The following is a 20,494-nucleotide window of genomic DNA, read 5'->3' as shown; positions in this document are numbered from 1 at the left end:
CTCTCCCCCTCTCTCTCCCCCTCTCTCTCCCCCTCCCCCTTGCCCTCCCTCTCTCCCTCTCTGTAGGATCTCTACATATCCTAGACTGGTCTTGAACTCAGAATTTCTCTGCCTCAGCTACCTAAGTGCTGTTTATTCATCCTGCCTAGCTAGGTGCTGTGTGTGTGTGTGTGTCTGTCTGTCTGTGTGTGATGGGGTACACTCATATATGCCAACGCATGTGTACAGAGGTCAAGTGTAAAGGTCAGAGGACAATGTTCAGGAGCAGGTTCTCTCTTTCCTTCATGTGGTTCTGGGAACTGAACTCAAGTCATCAAGTTTGGAAACAAGAACCTTTATTTATTCACTGAGCCACTTTGCTGGCCTCTTAGGATAGGTCAATTTTAAAAGCAAAACGTCAGATGATATATAAAATGTGGTTCTAATTTTTTAAATAAAAATAGGAACAGAGTTATTATCTAGGTGGTAGAATCTTAGGGTTTTGTTGTTTGTGTTTTGTTTTTTTTTACTTTGTTTTGTTTTGGTTTTGTATTAAGGATTCAACCCAAGGCCTCACTTGGGTTGAATGATTTGTAATCATTTTCAAATCCATGTCATATTTTTAAAAAATAGCTCAAAATAACTTTAGCTCAAATAGCTCTATATCACTTCATTAGAGAGGTAGGAACACATTTAACCATTTTCCAATTGTGGAACCTAATTGCTTTAAAGTTTGACACTTTTATTATTGAGTAGTCATAATCTTTTAGTGGGAAGAGTTGGATCCATTTTATAATCATTATCAGACTATATTTGCTATTCTTTTAAATCATGTTTATTGCTATCTTCCTGTTTGTTGCATTTTGATCTCTTATAAAATATATTTGCTTTTTCCTCACAAATGATTACAAGTTTAATTCTAATTTTGCTCTACATAGTTCATTCAAATTTTTGGAAAAAATAAGTAGCTCCTCCATCAGTTTCAAAAATTAAATGTTATCTTTGATATAACCCTGGGGAATTGAAATTTTTAACACATTGGCATTCCATTTTATGTCATTAGCACCAAGTGAGTAATTTGTAAAGCACAGGTATGCATTTAGCTCATGAATCTAAGGGCTGAATGTCCAAAGAGTGTGAGACCTGTATAGGCCACTTTTCTCATTGCTCTGACAATACCTGACAAAGGCAACTTAAGGAAAGAAGAGTTCATTTGGCTCACAGCTTTAGGTTACACTCTCTCCTGGCAGAGAGCGCATGAAAGCTGCTGTTTTCCCTACTACCATCACCACTACCACATCTGTTTGCATGTCACACACACACACTCATACACATGCACACACACATGTACACACGTACACACATGCATACACATACAGACACATGTATACACACATGCACACACGTGCACACACACAGACACACACATGTTGGGGAATGCCTGTTCACATGTTATCTACACCTATATGTAAAGATCAGAAGTTATGACTGTGTCTCCCTTGATTGCTCACCTTGTTTGTTTGTTTGTTTGTTTGTTTGTTTGTTTTTGAGAAAGGATTTCTCTGTGTAGCCCTGACTGTCCTGGAACTCACTCTGTAGACCAGGCTGGCCTCGAACTCAGTAATCCACCTGCCTCTACCTCCCAAGTACTGGGATTAAAGGTGTGCGCCACCACTGCCTGGCTATTTTTTAATTTTTAAAAACATTTGTTTTAACTTTATGCTGTGTGCCTCTGTACGACGTACATGACTGGTGCCCATGAAGGACAGAAGAGAGTATTGGATCCCCTGGAACAGAGCTTACAGATAGTTGTTAGCCACCATGTGACTGCTGGGAATTGAACCCGTGTCCTCTGCAAGAGCAACAAGTGCTCTTACCCACTGAGTCACATCTCCGACCCATCTACCTTCTTTTTTGAGGCTGAGCTTACAGAACCTGGAACTCACCAGCTCTGTCAGACTTGCTGGCCGGCAAGCCCCAAGGATTTACTGTCTCCTGTTTCAGTCTCCTCAGTGCTGGGATGGAAGGCATACTCAACTTTTTCTGTGGGTGTTGGGGATCAAAACTCAGATCTTCACATTTATAGGACAAGTGCTTTGCTGACTGAATGATCTCCTCAGCCCCTCATTCTCCTTTTTATTCAGTCCGGAACACTAGCCCATATGAAATGTAGATATTCGCTTCTCAATTTTTTGTACCTTTTCCGGAAGCATCCTCACTGACACCTGCAGAGGTGTGTTCCTACAATGATTCTAAATCTAGTCAAGTTAACGACGATGATGAACCTGCTTAGCCAGCGTAGTGCAGTCTGCTCAGCATCTGGGGAGGCACAATGCTGTATCATAACATGACAACCCTACATGTTTAAACAGAGCAACTCTGCCTAGAAAAACCTGCTTTTATTTCAAAGCCACTCCCTCTATAGTCCATTAATTCATTACTGCAGACCCCAATGATCCAATCATCTCTCATAGTCCCACACCCACACATCATTACCATATGAATTAAGGACTTGAGTTTCCAAAGAGTGGCACTTGAGGGACACATTCAAACCACAGAGGACTTTTGCCTCTTGCTCTTTTCCTTACCTCATTACTTAGCACATTTTAAAAATATAATCTGGGACTTCATATATATAACGATGGTTTTACTGTTAATATCATGTTTCTGGGGCTGGAGAGGATGCTCAGTGGTTAAGAACACTGACTGCTGTTCCAGAGGTCCTGAGTTCAATTCCCAGCAACTCCATGATGTCTCACAACCATCTGTAATGGGATCCGATACCCTCTTCTGGTGGGCATGAAGATAGCTACAATGTACTCATAAAAATAAATAAATCTCAACAATATGAACTAACCAGTACCCCCCAGAGCTGTGTCTCTAGTTGTATATGTAGCAGAGGATGGCCTAGTTGGCCATCAATGGGAGGAAAGGCCCTGGGTCTTGTGAAGATCATATGCCCCAGTATAGGGGAAAGCCAGGGCCAGGAGGCAGGAATATGTGGTTGGGCAGCAGGGCGGGGAGAGGGTATAAGGGACTTTCAGGATAACATTTGAAATGTAAATGAAGAAAATATCTAATAAAAAAATCATGTCTCCCTATTCATGAATTCCTTTTCTTTTATATTATTTTTCCAATGAAATCAACCTTTATTATTATTATTATTATTATTATTATTTATTTCATCATTTATTTATTTTTGGTTTTTCCAGATCCTGTTTCACTGTGTAGCCCTAGCTATTCTGGAACTCACTCTGTAGACTGGGCTGGCCTTGAGCTCACAGAGACCCTCCTGCCTCTGCTGGAATGAATTGCATTTGCCACTCCTGCCCGGCTAACGGTATTGTTTTTAGACTTCATTGTTTTGCTTATTTATTTATTACTGATTACTGATTTTAAAACACAATCCACAGTTGAGTTCTTTCTTCGGATTCTATGCTGCATCAACAAGTGATTTTTTTCAGGAATAGAAAATATGAAGTCTGAGATTATCTTTCCTTTTTTTGTTTTCAAATGTTTTCAAATGTTTAACACTGTGAAGGAGAATTCTGCAGCTAATTTTATTAATTCTTAGGTATCCTAGGCACTTAAAATATCAGAAATGTGTGTTATATTCTGTAATCTCAATCATACTATCAGAGGAAATTGTCTTACAAATTTTATTCATGCATGCACATGTTCCAGCTGTTGTGTCTATAGTGTTCTCTTTCTCTCCGTTCTAGAGAGAGTCACGGCTCAAGCTTGTTGGCCAGGCCTTGTCTGTTCTTATGATATCCACCTCTTGATTCTTTTTCTGAGAGTTTCTTAATCATTTCCACTGTGCTTTTCTTTTTGTTCCCTCTGGGCTTTAACTTCAACCACCATACTTTTATATCTCTATTTTATTTCATTTGGTTTTTTGAGACAGTTTTTCTGTGTAGCCCTGACTATTCTGGAGCTTACTCTGTAGACCAGGCTGGCCTTGAACTCACAGAGATCCATCAGCCTCTACTTCCTGAGTGCTGGAGTTGAAGGCTAGCTCCTTTTTTATCTTTATGAAACCTGCTTTCTTCTATACTGTTCTTCATCATTGCATGATGATACCCAATAAACATAAATCCTGTCTGTTTTCTTCTCTTCCTCACAGCAAGTCCATTTCAGAGGGTGATGTTTGTACTAACATGCTGGTCTTTTGTGTTGATCTACAGTGTCTTATCATAAGTTCAAAGAGTCCCTCAGACTGCCTATCCTTATGGATAGACTTTCTGTATCTGATCCAGGGGGCACACAAGTAAAGTCAAAGGAGGTTAAAATATTTCTATGTGAATTTTTAGGCTGTTTATTTTGTTTGTTTAGAGATCAGAGACCACCTTTTGAGACTCAGTTCTCTCTTTCCACCATGTGTGTCCAAGGACTCAAACTCAGACCATCAGGCTTGGTTGCAAGCACATTCACCTACTAAGCCATCTTGCTGGCCACTATGTGAATTTTTTAGATGCTCTGTTACTAGCAATATGAGTAACTTTCAAGACAATTCCACCATTATCCTCCAGTAATATCTTTATTATGTACCCCTCTAAATAGAGCCATTAGTGTAGGGCCATTATCACCAACAATCTGTTGAGGACTACTCCTTGACAGACCCTTTGTTAAGAGCTAAGGACAGTGGTGATCTAGAGCCTGGCTCAGGGCTCTGAGCTAGGGAGCAGTGACCACAGAGGGAAAGAAGTCCTCAGAGACCAAGGAGGAAGCACAAATTGCATTTCAAGTATAAGGACCAAGAAAAGAGGGTTTGACCAGGTAAGAGATTGAGGGAAAAAGTACAATACTCTCCGACAAAACCAGGGGACATTTGTAAGCTGGAAGCCAAAAGACCAGTGTGTAGATGTAATGCTGCATAATACAACCCTGGTAGAGGTATATTGGCAGGTCTCAGGGAGGCAAGGAATAAGAATCACATCACTTCCTCCCAGCTGCCCTGTTACTAAGCGGTCCACTCACCCACGCTAACACAGAAGTACAGGTGGCATGGATGTTGACCAAAACTGCTCATATGTGCTCCAGTTGTCTGTTGTACATGATAAATCACTTGAAAATGATAGAATATAGGACAGGCAGAGGAATTATAAAATATAACTAATGCACCAGTCACAGTTTTAGGTAAGAATCCTTGGCTCGTGTAAAATGACTACACAAAAGAACACAAATGTACTAGCTAACTGGTCTCAAAATTCTCTAAGTCAGGTTCAATGCCTATAATGCAGTGTTTGGGAGGCTGAGACAGGAAGATGCCAGCCTAAGCTATATAATGAAACCATGTTCTAAAACAAAAGCAAACAAAAAGTTTGCTCCAAAGTAATTTATTGTTTCAAATAGAAGAGTTCAGTTCAGCAGAGAAACCTAGCAGCCACCACATAAGCCGTGTGTAAAGTCAGCATTGCCAAGAAGGAAGAAATGGACGTCTTGTACCTCTGAAGGAGAACACCAGGTCACTTCAGTGTTTCTGCCAGAACCTCAGAAGAGACACATTCCACAAAACAGCTCTCTGGTAAACTTCCGAAGAATCAAATTCATCAAAAACAAACAAACTAGGAGACCTTAGGACCAGATCTGAAGATCTATCTAACTGCACGCTGGGTCCTACACTTGTGAACTGGTGGCATTTTAAGAAGTCTGTATAGTAAATGTCCTGGTTTTGTTAATTGCATTGGGAGTCAGAGAACTTTGCTTTTATGGAACCAAGTGGAAGTACTGAAAATCAAAGGGGGCAGGGTAGTGGACAACAATAGTCACTTCATACAGGGTGGGACTGAAATAGTTACTTCATCTGGCCCTGCTTATGTGGCTACAGGCCCTACACATTTAACACTTGATGTAGGGACCCACAATTCTCCAGCATGTAGTCTCTGATCCTGTAAGGACTCCCATACATGTTGCCCACTGGCCATGAGAATGAAAAACTGCAAGGCCTTGGAACACAAGTGGCTTAAACACACACACACACACACACACACACACACACACTTTCCATTGTACAAAGCACTTTCCAAGGCTAACCTAGAATCAGAGGGTTGGGAGAAAGAACTCCCCTCTTTGTAGGAGCATTGAAGAATAGTGACCATATTTAATTTACCAAGTATGCTCCTTGCAGGTTCTTTCCCTCTGATGACAAAGTCTCCTAGTACATCAGAATTTTTAAATCATAGAGGCATGGGGATATTTCATTTAGAAGAGGGTTAGTCAGGAGACTTATTTCAAACCAATTGCAAAATATTTTGTATTAATATGCAGTACATTTCTCTTATCTCGATGTCTAAATGTGCACTTTCCTAGTGAGTTCTAGTTTTTAATATCTCCTGATGAGGCCATTTGCCATTTGCAGATACTATTCTGTTCATGTGTTAGAAATCAGTAGTGTTCAGAAGTAGGATCTTTCAAAGTGATTAGGTTATTAGGATATTCCAGGGTGATTAGGTTATTAGGGTTCTGGTCTGCAGCATAGATTGTAGTAATCACAAAAGTGAAGTTTGTTGTAAAAATTGAATTCACATCTCACTATCGCCCCCTGCCGTGCTTGCCTTCACTAAGAAATTATCCACTCAAAGCCAGCCTTGTGCCTTGCTATGTATGGTGCTTCTCCTAGAACTAAGAGCCAGTGCCTTTCCATTCTTTATGAAAGACCCACTCTCATGTCTTCTGAGACAACTGAGTACACTACAGTGTGTTGTTTGGCAGAATGTCTGTCAGTTTGGGGCTCCTCTATCACACTTTTTCAGATGTGTGTTTTTCTCCGAGTCCAAAGTTGGTCTTTTGTTCTTTTAAGTGTTGTTCAAGTGTGTGTGTGTGTGTGGGGGGGGGGGAATGTAATGTTGTTCAAATTAACAGCATTTCCTTCCAAACATGGTGTGGCTGCTTTTGCATTTAAAACATCTTTGCCTAACCTGAAGTTTTCAAGATTTCTCCTATTCTTTAAATTTTAAGCTCTAGATAGTAAATACAGGTCTATGATCCATTTTTATATTTTTGTATAAAATTTGTAATGTGGGTTGCACTTAATTTACCTGAATTTTCAATTGGTTTGATCTCTTTGTCAAGAGAATCACAGAGCTCATTTGCCTGAAATGTGTTATTGGGGGTTGGGAGAGTGATAGAAATGACTGCTGGGCAGTATGAAAAAAGTCCCCATTCCCACTTGACACCAAGCCTTGGATTTCCACCTGACACAAAACAGTAGTCAAATGAGTCCTATTACAGAGACAAGCTGACCATGGGACACACTAGGCCTGCTGTGGTCACTGTTTGACATCTTGGGGGGAAAAATGAGATTAGTTTATAACCTCTGAGACTTGTACTATTACTCCATATAGCTTGTGGGAACATAGCCTTTACTAAAATGGGTAGATAGATTGATGTGTAGACAGATCAAGGGAGAGAAGGAAGAAAAGAAGAAGATGGATGGATGGAGAATGGGTGGATAGATGGGTGGTTGGATAAATGCATCAATGGTCAGACAGATAGTGGACTGATATATGGTGAGAGGAATCATAGAGGAATGGATGTGAGGAAGAAGACACTTGGGCAGAAGAATGGAGGTTCAGTGGAAATCTCTGAGAGGAGATGGATGGGGTAGAGGGAGGTCTGCATGGGGAAAGTCAGGTGATAGAAGCACAGTTACACAGAGGTGGGGCAGGGTAAAGCCCATCTATCCACACTGACCTGGATGCTCCTGTCCACAGGGAGTTTCCTGGTCCCCTACATCATCATGCTCATTGTGGAGGGGATGCCACTCCTGTACCTGGAGCTGGCCGTGGGACAGCGCATGCGGCAGGGCAGCATTGGTGCCTGGAGGACCATCAGCCCCTACCTCAGTGGTGTCGGTATGTGACAGATTCATGTTCCTGGGCGTCACAGGTGTGCAGGTTGCTGTGCATGAGCAGGACCTGTGACTGACTGGACTGACAGCTCGGCAGTGATGGGATGGGGGTTGGGGGGGCTGCCATGGAACTTGGACAGAGAGGGACCTGGATTCTGACTCCCAAATACAGCCCCTTGGGAAACTCCCATCTCAGGGCATCTCCTCTCTGGACCTCACCTTGAGATTCTGTGAATGGTTGGACATAAATTCCTGACATAGAAGCATTTATTCAATCCCAGCCATCTACCATCTGGGAATGTAAACAACTGTCACCCGGTTAATGTGTGGTACTGACATGGCAGTGTGTGAGCTCATTTCATCTTTACCACACCATGTAGGAGCTGTGAGGCACCATAAGTGATGTCTGTGGCCAGAAGCCAAGGAACCTATGCATACGGGGTGTGCACCCTTCCAGAATGACCTTCAGTCACTGTCCCCCAGCACCTCCAGGATGTGGCTCTCCTACTTTGTAAAAGTCCAGGACCCAGGACCATCAGTGGCCTTAGATGTTCTGTGAACCTTTGTACCCCAGAAAGGGGAGCAGGCAGGAAGGCTAATTGTTACGGCCCGACCAGCAGTCCGCAACGTGAACGGTTCAACTGAGGATGGCAGCACGAGCTGAAAAGAGAGGAAACTAGACGGGGCGGGAGAAAGAACGAGGCCAAGACGATTTCATGTTCAAAGCCCCCCTTTACTAGTTTCGACATTCAGTTATAAAGGAAGGGGGAGGGAACCCGATTTCCCGCCAAGTAACTCGGGGTCCAGTAGCAGGATGAACACATGTGTGGCTCCAAGCAGCAAAGCGACAGGGTCCAGCAGTGGGCGTGGCAGAACGAATGAGCAGGAAACTCCACCCCTGAGCCAGCAGGTTCCAGGCTGGGGGAAGGGAGACCACAGCTAATAGTTCAGGAATGCAGAGGGATCAATTTGATGTGACCTAGTGCAGCTTTAGAAGAAATATGTCAGGGGCATTAGGAGTCATCTTCAAAGTGCATCCTCTCTGTGAAGAGCTATGAAGGCTACCACAGAGTATGCTGAGGTAGCACAGTATGCTGCATATTTGAAAACCAATGAAGGCTGCCTGGCCTCTTGGATACTAGGCCCCCACTTCCTGGCCAGAACTCCCAATGGGGTAGAGAGAGCTGCTATGTAATGACTTTGGTCCTAGTATAGACCAGCAAACCCAAGGTCAACAGCTCCAACCAGGTTATATGTGGGATGGCAAAGACTGGGGATGATACTCCCAAGGGCCAATGTGAGTCCACTTTATAGTAACCTGATAGCAAACTCTCCCTTTGTTCACAATGCCTCTGTGGGTCCCTCATAGGTCAGACCAGGTTGGAGGGCAGCGGTTATCCCATCCACATCTCACACTCTTGCTACATAGATGGGTTGGGTGAAGTGACTCAACCTCCAAAAGGAACAAGTATTGCATTAGGCATATGGTTGGGACTTCTCCATAGCTCTACTAGGTAGCTTTTGAAAAGCTCTGAGCTTCAGTTTACTCTTTGAAACCAGGACAATATTGTTGTGAGTACTAAAGGCATAGAAAGTACTGAGCCCAGGACCTGACACTTACCTATAAAAAACTGTCCATTAGTTTCTCATTTCAGATGATCAAAGATTAGGGGGAATAACCTCAGAAGAGGTCATAGGTGTGATGTCAGGTCTAATGAAACCGTAAGAAAAAGTGATCCTCTCTGGGGATGTCACCAGAGTTCTGTCATTCAGGTGCCACTGGCTAAGTCACAGACATCTGATCTTCAGCTTTGCCCTTTGCTTGCTCACAGGTGTTGCCAGTGTTGTGGTCTCCTTCTTCCTCTCCATGTACTACAATGTCATCAATGCCTGGGGCTTCTGGTACCTCTTCCACTCCTTCCAGGTGAGCTCTATCCAGAGCAGAATAAAAAAAAGGCAGAATATTCAGGGCCAGGTGGGGAGTTGGTTGAGGATAAGAACACCAGCCCATAGGAGCCCTCTTAGTGAGGGGGGCAGGGGGAACCAAGCTGGAACCAAGTGGGGACATCAGAACCTGTGTGTATGTGCACAGTTCTCCAGAGCAGCTCCACAGCTTTCACTGGACTATCTACAGGAAGTGTCCTGAAAACATTACAAACCATCTCATGACAGACTCGGGAGAGAATCTGTGGCAAGGACTTATGGGGATGTTGTCACCATTCCAGTAAGTCTGAAATGGCTACATCCTCCTGTCCTGCCCCACCTCCTCCCTCTGTCCTGTCACCAGCTCATCCCCCTGTCCTGTCCCCACCTCATCCTTCTGTCCTGTCACCAACTCATCCCCCTGTCCTGTCTTCACCTCATCCCTCTCTTTCTTTCTCTCTTTTTCTCTCTCTCTTTCTTTTTCTTTCTTTCTCTCTATCTCTTTCCTTCTTCATTCCTTTCTTCCTTCTTTTCCTTTCTTCCTTTCTTCTTCCTTCCTTCATTTCTTTCTCTCTTTTTTGTTGTTTTGTTTTGTTTCTGTTTTTGAGACAGGGTTTCCTCTTTGTAGCACTGACTGTCCTGGAACTTGCTTTGTAGACTAGGCTGGCCTCAAACTCACGAAGATCTGCTTGCCTCTGTCTCCCAAGTGCTGCAATTAAAGGTGTGAACCTTCACTGCCTGGCCTGTAGGAGCTACTTTCTTTCTTTCATTTTTCTTTTTTAAAGATGTATTTATTTTTATATATTTGAATACACTGTGGCTGTCTTCAGACACATCAGAAGAGGGCATTGTATCTCATTACAGATGGTTGTGAGCCACCATGTGGTTGCTGGGAATTGAACTCAGGACCCCTGGAAGAGCAATCAGTGCTCTTAACCGCTGAGCCTTCTCTCCAGCCCCAATAGTAGCTATTTTCATTTTCAATGGCAAATGTTTTAAACAGTGCATTATCCAAATTCTTACCACTGATACTCTGGAAGGGCCTAGGCATTTTGGGAAATAACTAGAAGAACCACAGCTCCACACTGAGAGCTGGCCTTTGTATAGAGATAAGAGATCTTCCTTTCCACCATTCACATTCCATTCTCCCCATCAACAGCCTTTCACTCTCTGAGACCCTAACTACGCTGCCCCCACTCTCCTTCTAGCATCTGCCTCCATCTCAGCCTTTTCCCAGATGGAAAAAGAAGAGAAGGATCTAGGAAATGCCACTTCACTATCTATATGCATTCCATACATCACAGGTTGGTAGACTTCCTCTTACCCACATCCCAGTGAGCTCTCTTCCAAGGTCACAAGACAATGACATAGCAGACTTTTACTTACACTTGCTATGGACCAGGCATGTCCTTGGTACACATAAATCTACACTCACATAAATCATCACAGCTGAGAACTTTTGTCTGGTCTTACAAACTAGAAGCTACTTTACAGGACTCAACTTCATGGGAGGGGAGTCCTTTTCAGCAAGTGCCTCCAGCCATGCAGATGTAGGGATGCTGTCTTTTCCTTGTGATGAAGATGAGGGGGAGACAAGCACTTCAAGTTTCTCAGTTGTTCCACTGAACCAGTTCTCACATAACCTAGAGCTTCTTCATGCAGCATGTTCATTAAAAACCTGATGTTCAGCTCATCCAAGCAAAAGATCCCAGAAATCTTGGGTACAGCCAAGGTATCCTCAGTTTTGCAGCCAAATCTGTGAAACAGTGGGTTAGAGTGTCCTCAGCAGGTGCGTGAGAATAGACTATGTGTTCTGTTGGCTAGGCAAGGCAACTGAGCTTTAAGTCTATGAGGGCTTCTGTAACTTGGCTGCTCGTTCTCATCAGTATCTCCTTCCTGCGACCTCTCCATCCAAATGAGCTCACCATCCCACGAGCCTCATCCAAGGATTTTTTTTATTATTCTTTTAAAAATGTATCTTTATTCATTTTATGTGTATGGGTACTTTGTGTATCACATGCATGCCTGGTGTCTGCAGAGGCCAGGAGAGGGTGTTAAAACACCTGGGACTAAAGGTACAGATGGTTGTGAGCTATCATGTAGGTGCTGAGACTCTAACCTGGGTTCTCTGAAAGAACTAGTGAGTCATCTCTCCAGCCTACAACTATAAGGACCCTTAAGGTCTAGGCCAGGAAGCCTTTGTTCCACTATATTCTGTTGCTCAAAGCAAACCAGACTAGCCCATATATACAGGACAAGGTATAAAGCCTGCTATCAAAGCCACTTCCTAGCATCCTACCCAGACCTTGACTTTCCCCTTAACTGTCTATTGATTCTCACTTCATTCCAAAGGATCCCCTGCCATGGTCTGTCTGCCCACTGAATAGCAACCACACAGGCTACGATGAGGAGTGTGAGAAGGCTTCGTCAACACAGTACTTCTGGTACAGGAAAACACTCAACATCTCACCGTCCATCCAGGAGAATGGAGGAGTGCAGTGGGAGCCAGCGCTGTGCCTCACCCTGGCCTGGCTGATGGTCTATCTGTGCATCCTGAGAGGCACTGAATCTACTGGCAAGGTGGGTCAGGCATTGTGATGGTGCTGGATCTGAGTGGGTGGATGAGTAGCATCTTAACACTGGTCAATGCCAGGGGCTGTCTCTTGCACTTCAGAAGTAGAGGCTTACTGGATCAGAAGGCATGGATGGTGTTACTGGCATGTTCCTCTACTAGCTGACAGAAGTGGTTGAAGTTGTAACGCTGAATCTGAAGTGAGAGACTGCAGCCAGCTTTCAAACTCAGCTATGCCAGGGCATTTCATGGAGAGCTTTAAACATCCGACAGTTCAGTCCTCCACCCCCCCCCCTCAAATGCCAAAGCTATTGTTATAGGGAGAGACTTCAGCATGGGCAGATTTCATTGAGTTTAGTGTGTGGTTGGATTAGAGGTTCCATCTCAGTGCTTTCAGTGACTCAATGACATCTAGAACTGTTGGATTATTCTTTTGGCTTGGTTGTAGTGTGGTTTGAGGTTTTCATTTTTGTTTTGGCTTTTATTTGAAAAGTGTCTCCTTATGAAGGCCAGGCAGGCCTGAAATTTACTATATAGCCCAAATGGCCTCAAACTTAAAGTGATCCCCCTGCCTCAGCCATCTGAGTGTTGGGCAGACTAGGGATTTACCACAATGCCTGGCTTAGGTCTTTTGCCTACCTAAGCCCTTTCTCCCTGTTGGATGTCCAGGTTTCCATTCCTCCTAAGGCTAACATGTCTGATGTGTTTCCATCACCTGCACCTGTCTCAGGCTGGAGTGAATGCTCTGCACTCAGCTACCCTGCAAAGCAAGCCCATAGTTGAACATGTGCCTACATTGTCTTATTCTGCAATAGCTCTTCAGAGTAAATACATGATGACGCCCTCAAAAGACTTAGATAGGTCAAGCGCTTTCCCAAGATCACAGCCAGGGACAGCAGAGTCAGGACAAAGCCCAGATTTACTCCAAGGACTTCCCATCATATTGGTGACACCCCATGAATGTTCTCTTAATGTCTTTCCTGACTTAGTCACTTCCAATTTTCATATCTGAGAAACCTACAAGCCCTTAGTTCTCACTCTCCCGATCACCCAAGCTGCCTTCTCCAGTACTGACATGTTTTTCATGAGTCATCAAGCTTAGAACAGCCTATGCCACTCAGATATTGCATGGCAACCCCAGTGTTGTGCCTGATAGGGCATTGTATACTGGTTACCAAGTCCCCTGGTGACCAGCTTCTTAAAGCACTTGCCCCACAGCTGAACTGAAGAATCAAGGAGCCCAGGTGCTCTTTCCCAACTGAGCTCAGCCTTTGCAGCAATAGCTCTGTCCCAACCTAGACCAAGGATGATCCTAAAGATCTGAGGGTGGTGTCTATATCCTCAAAGATTAAAGCAGAACTTTCCTGTCCAGGCCTCTTATAATTGTGAAATTCAGCAGTCCTTGCACATGGTATCAGTCTTCATCATGTATTTTCTCTGCTGATGCTATGACCCTCTCCCTAACAGAACTGCCCTGCAGCTCCATGTATAGGGCGGGCACCAGGCTTATTAAAGTGGCTGCCTTTTCCTTCTCTGTTAAAACCTTTTATTCTCCTCTGAATTTTTAGTTATTGGTCAGAAGTTATTTCTCCTGATAGGTTAGGCTGGATTGCATATCCAGCCATCCTTCTCACCAGGGAAAGAAGGGAGCCAATTTGGTGAGGACTCCAGAAAGTCTCTAAGAAACATGGTCCACTGGGTGGGAGAGGAAAATTTCAGAGCTTTCTCTGAGTGTCCTCTAAGTCCCAGTGTTGGGGACTTGGGCCAGCCCTCCCCCACACCTCTGATTTGTTTCACACAAGGCCAGAGGACCCTTTCCATTTGCAGCTCTATCTGGTTTGATGTATTAAGTACTTTAGTATGTTTATTAGTCCCCTAAATGTGTAAGAAGCCATGGTAAACATGCCCTACATTCTCCCTGGTATCCCTCTGACAGTCTTAGAAATTCTTGAAATATGGTGTCGTGCCAAGGAAGAAATGAAAGACTGAGCATAATTCAAGAGCATCAAGACATGGGTCACCAACTGTGTTGGTGGATTCAACCTAAAAGAACAAAATTTCTCACTCGGGGAAGGCAGACATGAACCTGAAAGTTCTTTCTTTGAGGCTTTTCAAAAGTCAGGTGACCCCCAAGTCTGAGATGACCCTGGCAAAGCAACCAAGCACACATTCTTAGATTATGATGCATGTCAGTAAGGAGAGAAGATTGGCTTAACCAAATAATGAGACATCTTATGAGAGATGCTGCCACATCTCATCAGTACTATTTATTACAGTTTTTGTGGGCACTTTGTTCCTATCTCTGCTTCCCACCTATGGGCATGCCTGGCCAGGTCTCTCTCAGATCCTATCTTGGCTTTTCACCAAGCTACTGAAATAATTTCCCTCTTAGGGATAACATAGATCTTGTAAGTGACTAGTTCTCCTGTTTTTCTTAGGACCCCAGAAATCTTAGAGCCAAATTTGGCTCAAATACTGAAAAGAGAGACTCACACATGTTGTGCAGGCTCCTTCAACCCCTTTTTTTAGAGGCAGAGCAGTGGAAGGAATGTGGAAAGAAGAATCCTGGGTACCTGTTTATTGCCTCTAGTCCACTGAAGGAGAAATGTCATGGTGGCAACAGATATGGTCACCTCACTTCCTTTCTCCTAACCACACTCAGACCCTTATCCTAATCAGGATCATAGCACCTGCAGCTCTCAGCAGCTGTGGGTACAGCTTAACCACCAAAGAAATAAGGTGTTTGTGGGAATGGTTGTCTGCCCTGCCATTCCTATCGTTCCAGCAGTTTTACTCTATTTCTGGATGCCCACAGGTGGTCTACTTCACTGCATCCATGCCTTACTGTGTTCTTATTATCTACTTGATCCGTGGCCTTACACTCCATGGAGCCACCAATGGCCTGATGTACATGTTCACACCTAAGGTAGGAGCTTCAAGGGAAGGGGTCTGTTCCTTTCTGGGACTCCTGGGAGGAAAGAGAAAGGGGGTAAGATATGTAATCAGCAGGGCTGGTGTGAGCCAAAGGCTGGGCCAAAATCTATGGATATCCTGGGGGCCCAGACTTCCTCCTCAGCTATGTGTTCTGGAAATTAAATCCTCTGTCCACCTCCTCCTGCTGCACTCATTACCCCTCATGACTAGTGCCTATTCCTTCATTCTGGTCTCCCTGTTCCAGGTCTCACCCACAGCCCTATCCATACACTCCACTGAGCTAGGGACCATGGGAATCACTCCAGTTATTTCCCTTACCTGTTCCCATATTTCCTTAGACCCTTTCCCTCTAGGTTGCCATGATCCCACTTTCACTCTTTCTTTCCAATCAGCCTAGCCAGAATTCTTGAGTTAGAATGTTATTGCATTTGAAGTAAGGCACATTCTTTGCTTAACAAATGTTATGGCAGGAAACAGATGACTGTAGCAGTTTTCAAAATGCACACCCTTGTTCCAAATGCCTTAAGTGTTAGTGCTGGAGTCACCTCAGACTGGACTCCACATCCAGGTCACAACACCTAAATTTCTGTGCATGGACAAGTGTAGTGCCTGACTGATGAGTCAGAGATTCCATGTGTTTTGCACTATTAGACCAAACAGTATTTAATCTCATTCTCCATGGGCAGGATATCATAGTGGGTATAACAGGAAGATTGTTGAGTAGTTTACCTGCCAGAGAATACACTGGAGACTGTCTGGGAAGACTGGACTCTAGCCTCAGGCCATCCTGACTGCCTGTGTGTTAGAAATAATTTCTTCTCCATCTCTGAGCCTCCCTCTTCTGTGAGGGAGAGTTTGGGAATAGAGCCCAGGATTCCTCAGCCCTATCCCTACTGGCCTTCTAGATGGAACAGCTAGCCAACCCCAAGGCCTGGATCAATGCAGCCACGCAGATCTTCTTCTCACTGGGCTTGGGTTTTGGCAGCCTGATCGCTTTTGCCAGCTACAATGAACCCTCCAACAACTGCCAGAAGCATGCCATTATTGTGTCCATCATCAACAGCTCCACCTCCATATTTGCCAGCATTGTCACCTTCTCCATCTATGGCTTCAAGGCTACCTTCAACTATGAAAACTGCTTAAACAAGTGAGTCTAAGCTGTCCCTCAGAGCCTTGGGCTTCAAGTGGGAAGGCAAAGCTCCAAAGCTCTGAGCTGAAAGGATGACTGGGAAGGGCTAGGTTCCCAGAAGTCAAGGGGTAGACAAAAGACACCAACCACTGTTAGGAGCTACAATGTGAGGTTCAGTTCTTCTTTCTCAATTGCCAATGGCTGCCTTCTACCAGCAGCAGAAACTGGGGGGCCATAAAGTTACCTGTCTTGCAGGGAATAGGCAGTTTAAGGTGACCCTTGCATTGAGCAGAAAAAGGTGTTCAGCAAATAATGCCGGTGCCTTTGGTCCCATTCCCCATCTCAAGTGTAACCAAGACCTCTCTAGCCAACTCTACACAGTTTACTGTCTGTGGCTTCCCTCAGAGGACTGTCTTTCAGATGTTAAGATGTCCAGTACATTAGTCACTGACCATACGTAGCTATTTCTACAGAAGACTGAGATTAGTGGAACTCAGTATAACATAAAAATAATTTAATTTGCACAATGATATAAAATTAGATTTTAGAATTCTAATACATGTGTAGTAATGCATGCCTTTAAGGTGCATCTTTGAGTGTGAAACCAGCCTGGCCAGCATAACAAGTTCCAGGTCTGCAAAGGCTGCATAGTTAGACACTGTCTGAAAATAAGTAAATATATAAGTCATTCTAACTTTATTTCTATGCAGTTCCTCAATGGTATAAGCCACATTTAAATGCTGTCACTACCAATGGGTACTAATCTGGTCATGGAGCCCAGAACACTTCCACCATCCCACCCAATTCCATCAGACGCCTCTTATCCAAATGTTAAACAGCCTGTAAGGAGGTAGTTTCTGTCCTCATCTCTGCTCAGATCTTATACTTCTGCAAAGGCATTCAGAGTTGCTCTTCCCGTCAAAGTGTCACCAGTCTGGAGGTTCCCTCCTCACTGAGCAGTACAGAAGATGGAAGAGGTTGCCTATAGGCAGCCCTGCACTCACATTCCTCCCAGTTTTTAGAGCCAGTGGCCTCTTAGTCATTAAGGTCAAGATGTTGGTCTGCTCTGCAGGGTGATTCTGCTGCTGACCAATTCTTTTGACCTTGAAGATGGCTTTCTGACAGTCAGCAACCTGGAGGAGGTGAAGAACTACCTGGCATCTACTTACCCAAACAAGTACAGTGAAGTGTTCCCACACATTAGAAACTGCAGCTTGGAATCAGAGCTGGACACGGTAAGAGGCCTGGGAAGGGTGGGGACTGCCTCTCTCCACAGTTAGTTCATAAGAACCTGCAAGAGCCATGAAGATAGGAAACTGGATTGTCTTCCCTGACTCAGTGATAGGGGGACAGGACTCCTGCTTTCCCAGCTGCTACTTAGGAGGGATCATCCTTGTTGGAAAGCTCTCCTGGAGTCTCTGAGTTTTTCCCTCCTTTCCTTCATCTCTTTTGAAGTTTCAAAACCTCGGAAAAGGCATAGGGGATAAGGTTACACACTATTTTAGTTGGAGTTATTATTACTATAGCAAAACACCAAAGCAACTTGGGGAGGAAAGGTTTATTTGGTTTACACTTCCATATTGTTGTTCATCATTGAAGCAGGTCAGTGCAGAAATCCAAGCAAGGTAGAAACCTGGAAGCAGAAGCTAATGCAGAGGCCATGGAGCACTGGCTTGCTCACCATGGCTTGCTCAACCTGCTTTTTTAATTGAACCTAAGACCACCAGCCCAGGGATGGCACCACCCACAATTGCTGGACCCTACCCTAGCAATCACTAATTAAGAAAATATCCTATAGCTGGATCTCATGGAAGCGTTTTCTCAATTGAGATTTTCTTCTTTCAGATGACTCTAGCTTGTGTCAAGCCGACATAAAACTCTCTAGCACACAAGCATAGATATTTACATTTCTCAATGAACACTACAGAGCTTGTGTCATTTAATGTGTAGATGTAATGACGTCTATGTGTGGCATTTATTTGCTTTTTTTTTAAGCTGGACTCTTTGCTATTAAGTTGTTTGAGCTAAGGAAATGGGAAATATTGACAATAAAAATATGAAATTGAAATGAAAGAAGCCAAAGATGGCGGGGAAGGAAAAATACTCTATCCTTATGGAAGAGAAGATGTCTTAGCTAATTTTCTGTTGCTGTGAAGAGACATTATGACCAAGGCAACTTATCAAAGAAAGCATTTAATAGAGGGCTTGCTTACAGTTTCAAGAGTGAGTCTGTGACCATCATGGCAGAAAGCATGGCAGCAGACAGGCAAGCAGGGAGTGCTGGAGCAGTAGCTGAGAGTTTACATCTGATCCACAAGCAGGAGTCAGAGAGAGGGAGAGGGAGACAGAGAGAGAAGGAGAGAGAGAGAGTAAGAAAGAAGGAGCAGGAGGGGAGCAAGCGTGGGGTTTGAAACCTAGCCTACCCCTAGTCACATACTGCCTTGAACAAAGACCACACTTCCTACTCCTAAAACAGTTCTACCAACTGTGGACCAAGCATTCAAATATATGAAGCTATGGGGGACATTCTCATTCAAAACACCAAAGAATAATAATAATCATTATTATTATTTAAGTGTCCATACTACCCAAAGCAGTTTACAGATTTAATGCAACCCTTACCAATAATATTCTCCATAGAAACAAACAAACAAAAAAATTCCTAAAATCTACATGAAACTATAGAAAGCCCAGAATAGCCAAAGCAACTCTGAGTAAAAAAAGAACAAACTGAAGGCATAATAATAACTGATTTTAAGACAGTCTACAAAGCTGTCTGGTATTCTCATGAAAAAGACAAGCAAAACATAACGGGAAACCCAGACTATCACATACTTGTGATTATGTGATTTCTGTCAAAGATGCCAAGAGAATACACTGGAGAAAGGATGGTCTTCTCAATAACTAGTGCTAGATCCATATCTCTCACACTGTGCAAAAGTCAGTTCAAAATTTGAAAAGACTAAGAGGAAACATGGGAAACCCTTGAAGACACTGGTTTGTGTAAGGATGTTGTGAGGTAGGACCCAAAAAGTCCTAGCACCAGAAGCAAAACCAAGTAGGATTATAGTGAAGAAAGCACTTTCTGTCTAACAAAAGAAACATGAATAGCATGAAAGAAATACTTAGAAACATACACACACGTGCACAGAGGAGGAGGGAAGACTTAAGTGATACTGTTAGCAGTTGTAGATGGCTGTAAGTATTCCTGGAAGATAATGTTTCCCATTCAAGAGTTCATTCTTGAGACCTGCCATTATAATGACAGGTAGGACTCCATCCACCCATTTAATTTTTTTCATTTTGCAATCATTTTATTATGTAACACAGATACAATCTATGAAATTATGCCACCAAGGTCATGAGTTAGATCACTGAGAAAATTATTTTTCTTATTGCTTATTTGCTTATTGTTTTCCTTTAAAAAAAATCATTCCATTCGTTTATATCTCAAATGATATTGCACTTCCACAAACTCACCATCCCACATCTGCCCTCTCACCACCACCACCACCCCTGCCCCTTCCCCCCTACCTCTATGAGGGTGCTCCCCCACTCACTCACCCTCTCCCTCCTCCATCCATCCATTTTTAATGCTGTGTTTCTTTCGCCACAAAAAAATATACTACAGCTGTTGTTCATTTCCGGCTAATAGCCAAGTGGGTATTTTTCTAAATTTCACTCTAAAAGTATACTGTTTGTTTATACATTTATCTGTGAGGCTGACAGGATTTGTTAATGAATTTACTTTTGTAGTGTAGGGGATCAAACTCAGGGTCTTGCATCCGCTAAGCTAGATATGTTATTCCCCCTTATCAGCTGGGGCATTTCATTGGAGAGAAAATTTCCCATAGGAAATATTTATTAAAATGTGTTGATTTTATGCTGCAATTTGGGAAGAATATCTTTTGAATTGCGTGGTGGGGCTTTTTTGTTTCTGGGGCTTGGGGGTTTGTTTGTTTGTTTTTACTTCTAACTCTGTTAGTATTTTTATAGTTAACATACAAAAACAGATTTCATTTTGACATTTCAGTACATATATATCATTGTTCCTTACTGTCATTCACCCCCCCCTTTTCCTTCCCCCTCTTCTCTTCATACCTCC

At 43.4% G+C, this 20,494-nt stretch overlaps 1 protein-coding gene across 1 annotated transcript in view; it reads left to right on the top strand.

The window, feature by feature from the left end:
* The window catches only part of LOC110301304 (sodium- and chloride-dependent transporter XTRP3A), a 42,272-nt gene that overhangs the window by 6,044 nt on the left and 15,734 nt on the right, over positions 1-20,494 (top strand). Inside the window, exons 2-7 of the mRNA XM_021171716.2 lie at positions 7,695-7,835; positions 9,664-9,755; positions 12,107-12,334; positions 15,142-15,252; positions 16,166-16,407; positions 17,462-17,624. Coding sequence (XP_021027375.2) covers positions 7,695-7,835; positions 9,664-9,755; positions 12,107-12,334; positions 15,142-15,252; positions 16,166-16,407; positions 17,462-17,624 — 977 coding nt within the window. The remainder of the gene's footprint in view (positions 1-7,694; positions 7,836-9,663; positions 9,756-12,106; positions 12,335-15,141; positions 15,253-16,165; positions 16,408-17,461; positions 17,625-20,494) is intronic.

The sequence above is a fragment of the Mus caroli genome, chromosome 9 (assembly GCF_900094665.2).
Source record: "Mus caroli chromosome 9, CAROLI_EIJ_v1.1, whole genome shotgun sequence".
NCBI classification, from domain to species: domain Eukaryota; kingdom Metazoa; phylum Chordata; class Mammalia; order Rodentia; family Muridae; genus Mus; species Mus caroli.
Note: the sequence above shows the minus strand (reverse complement) of the source record. Positions and strands in the feature narration are given on the sequence as shown.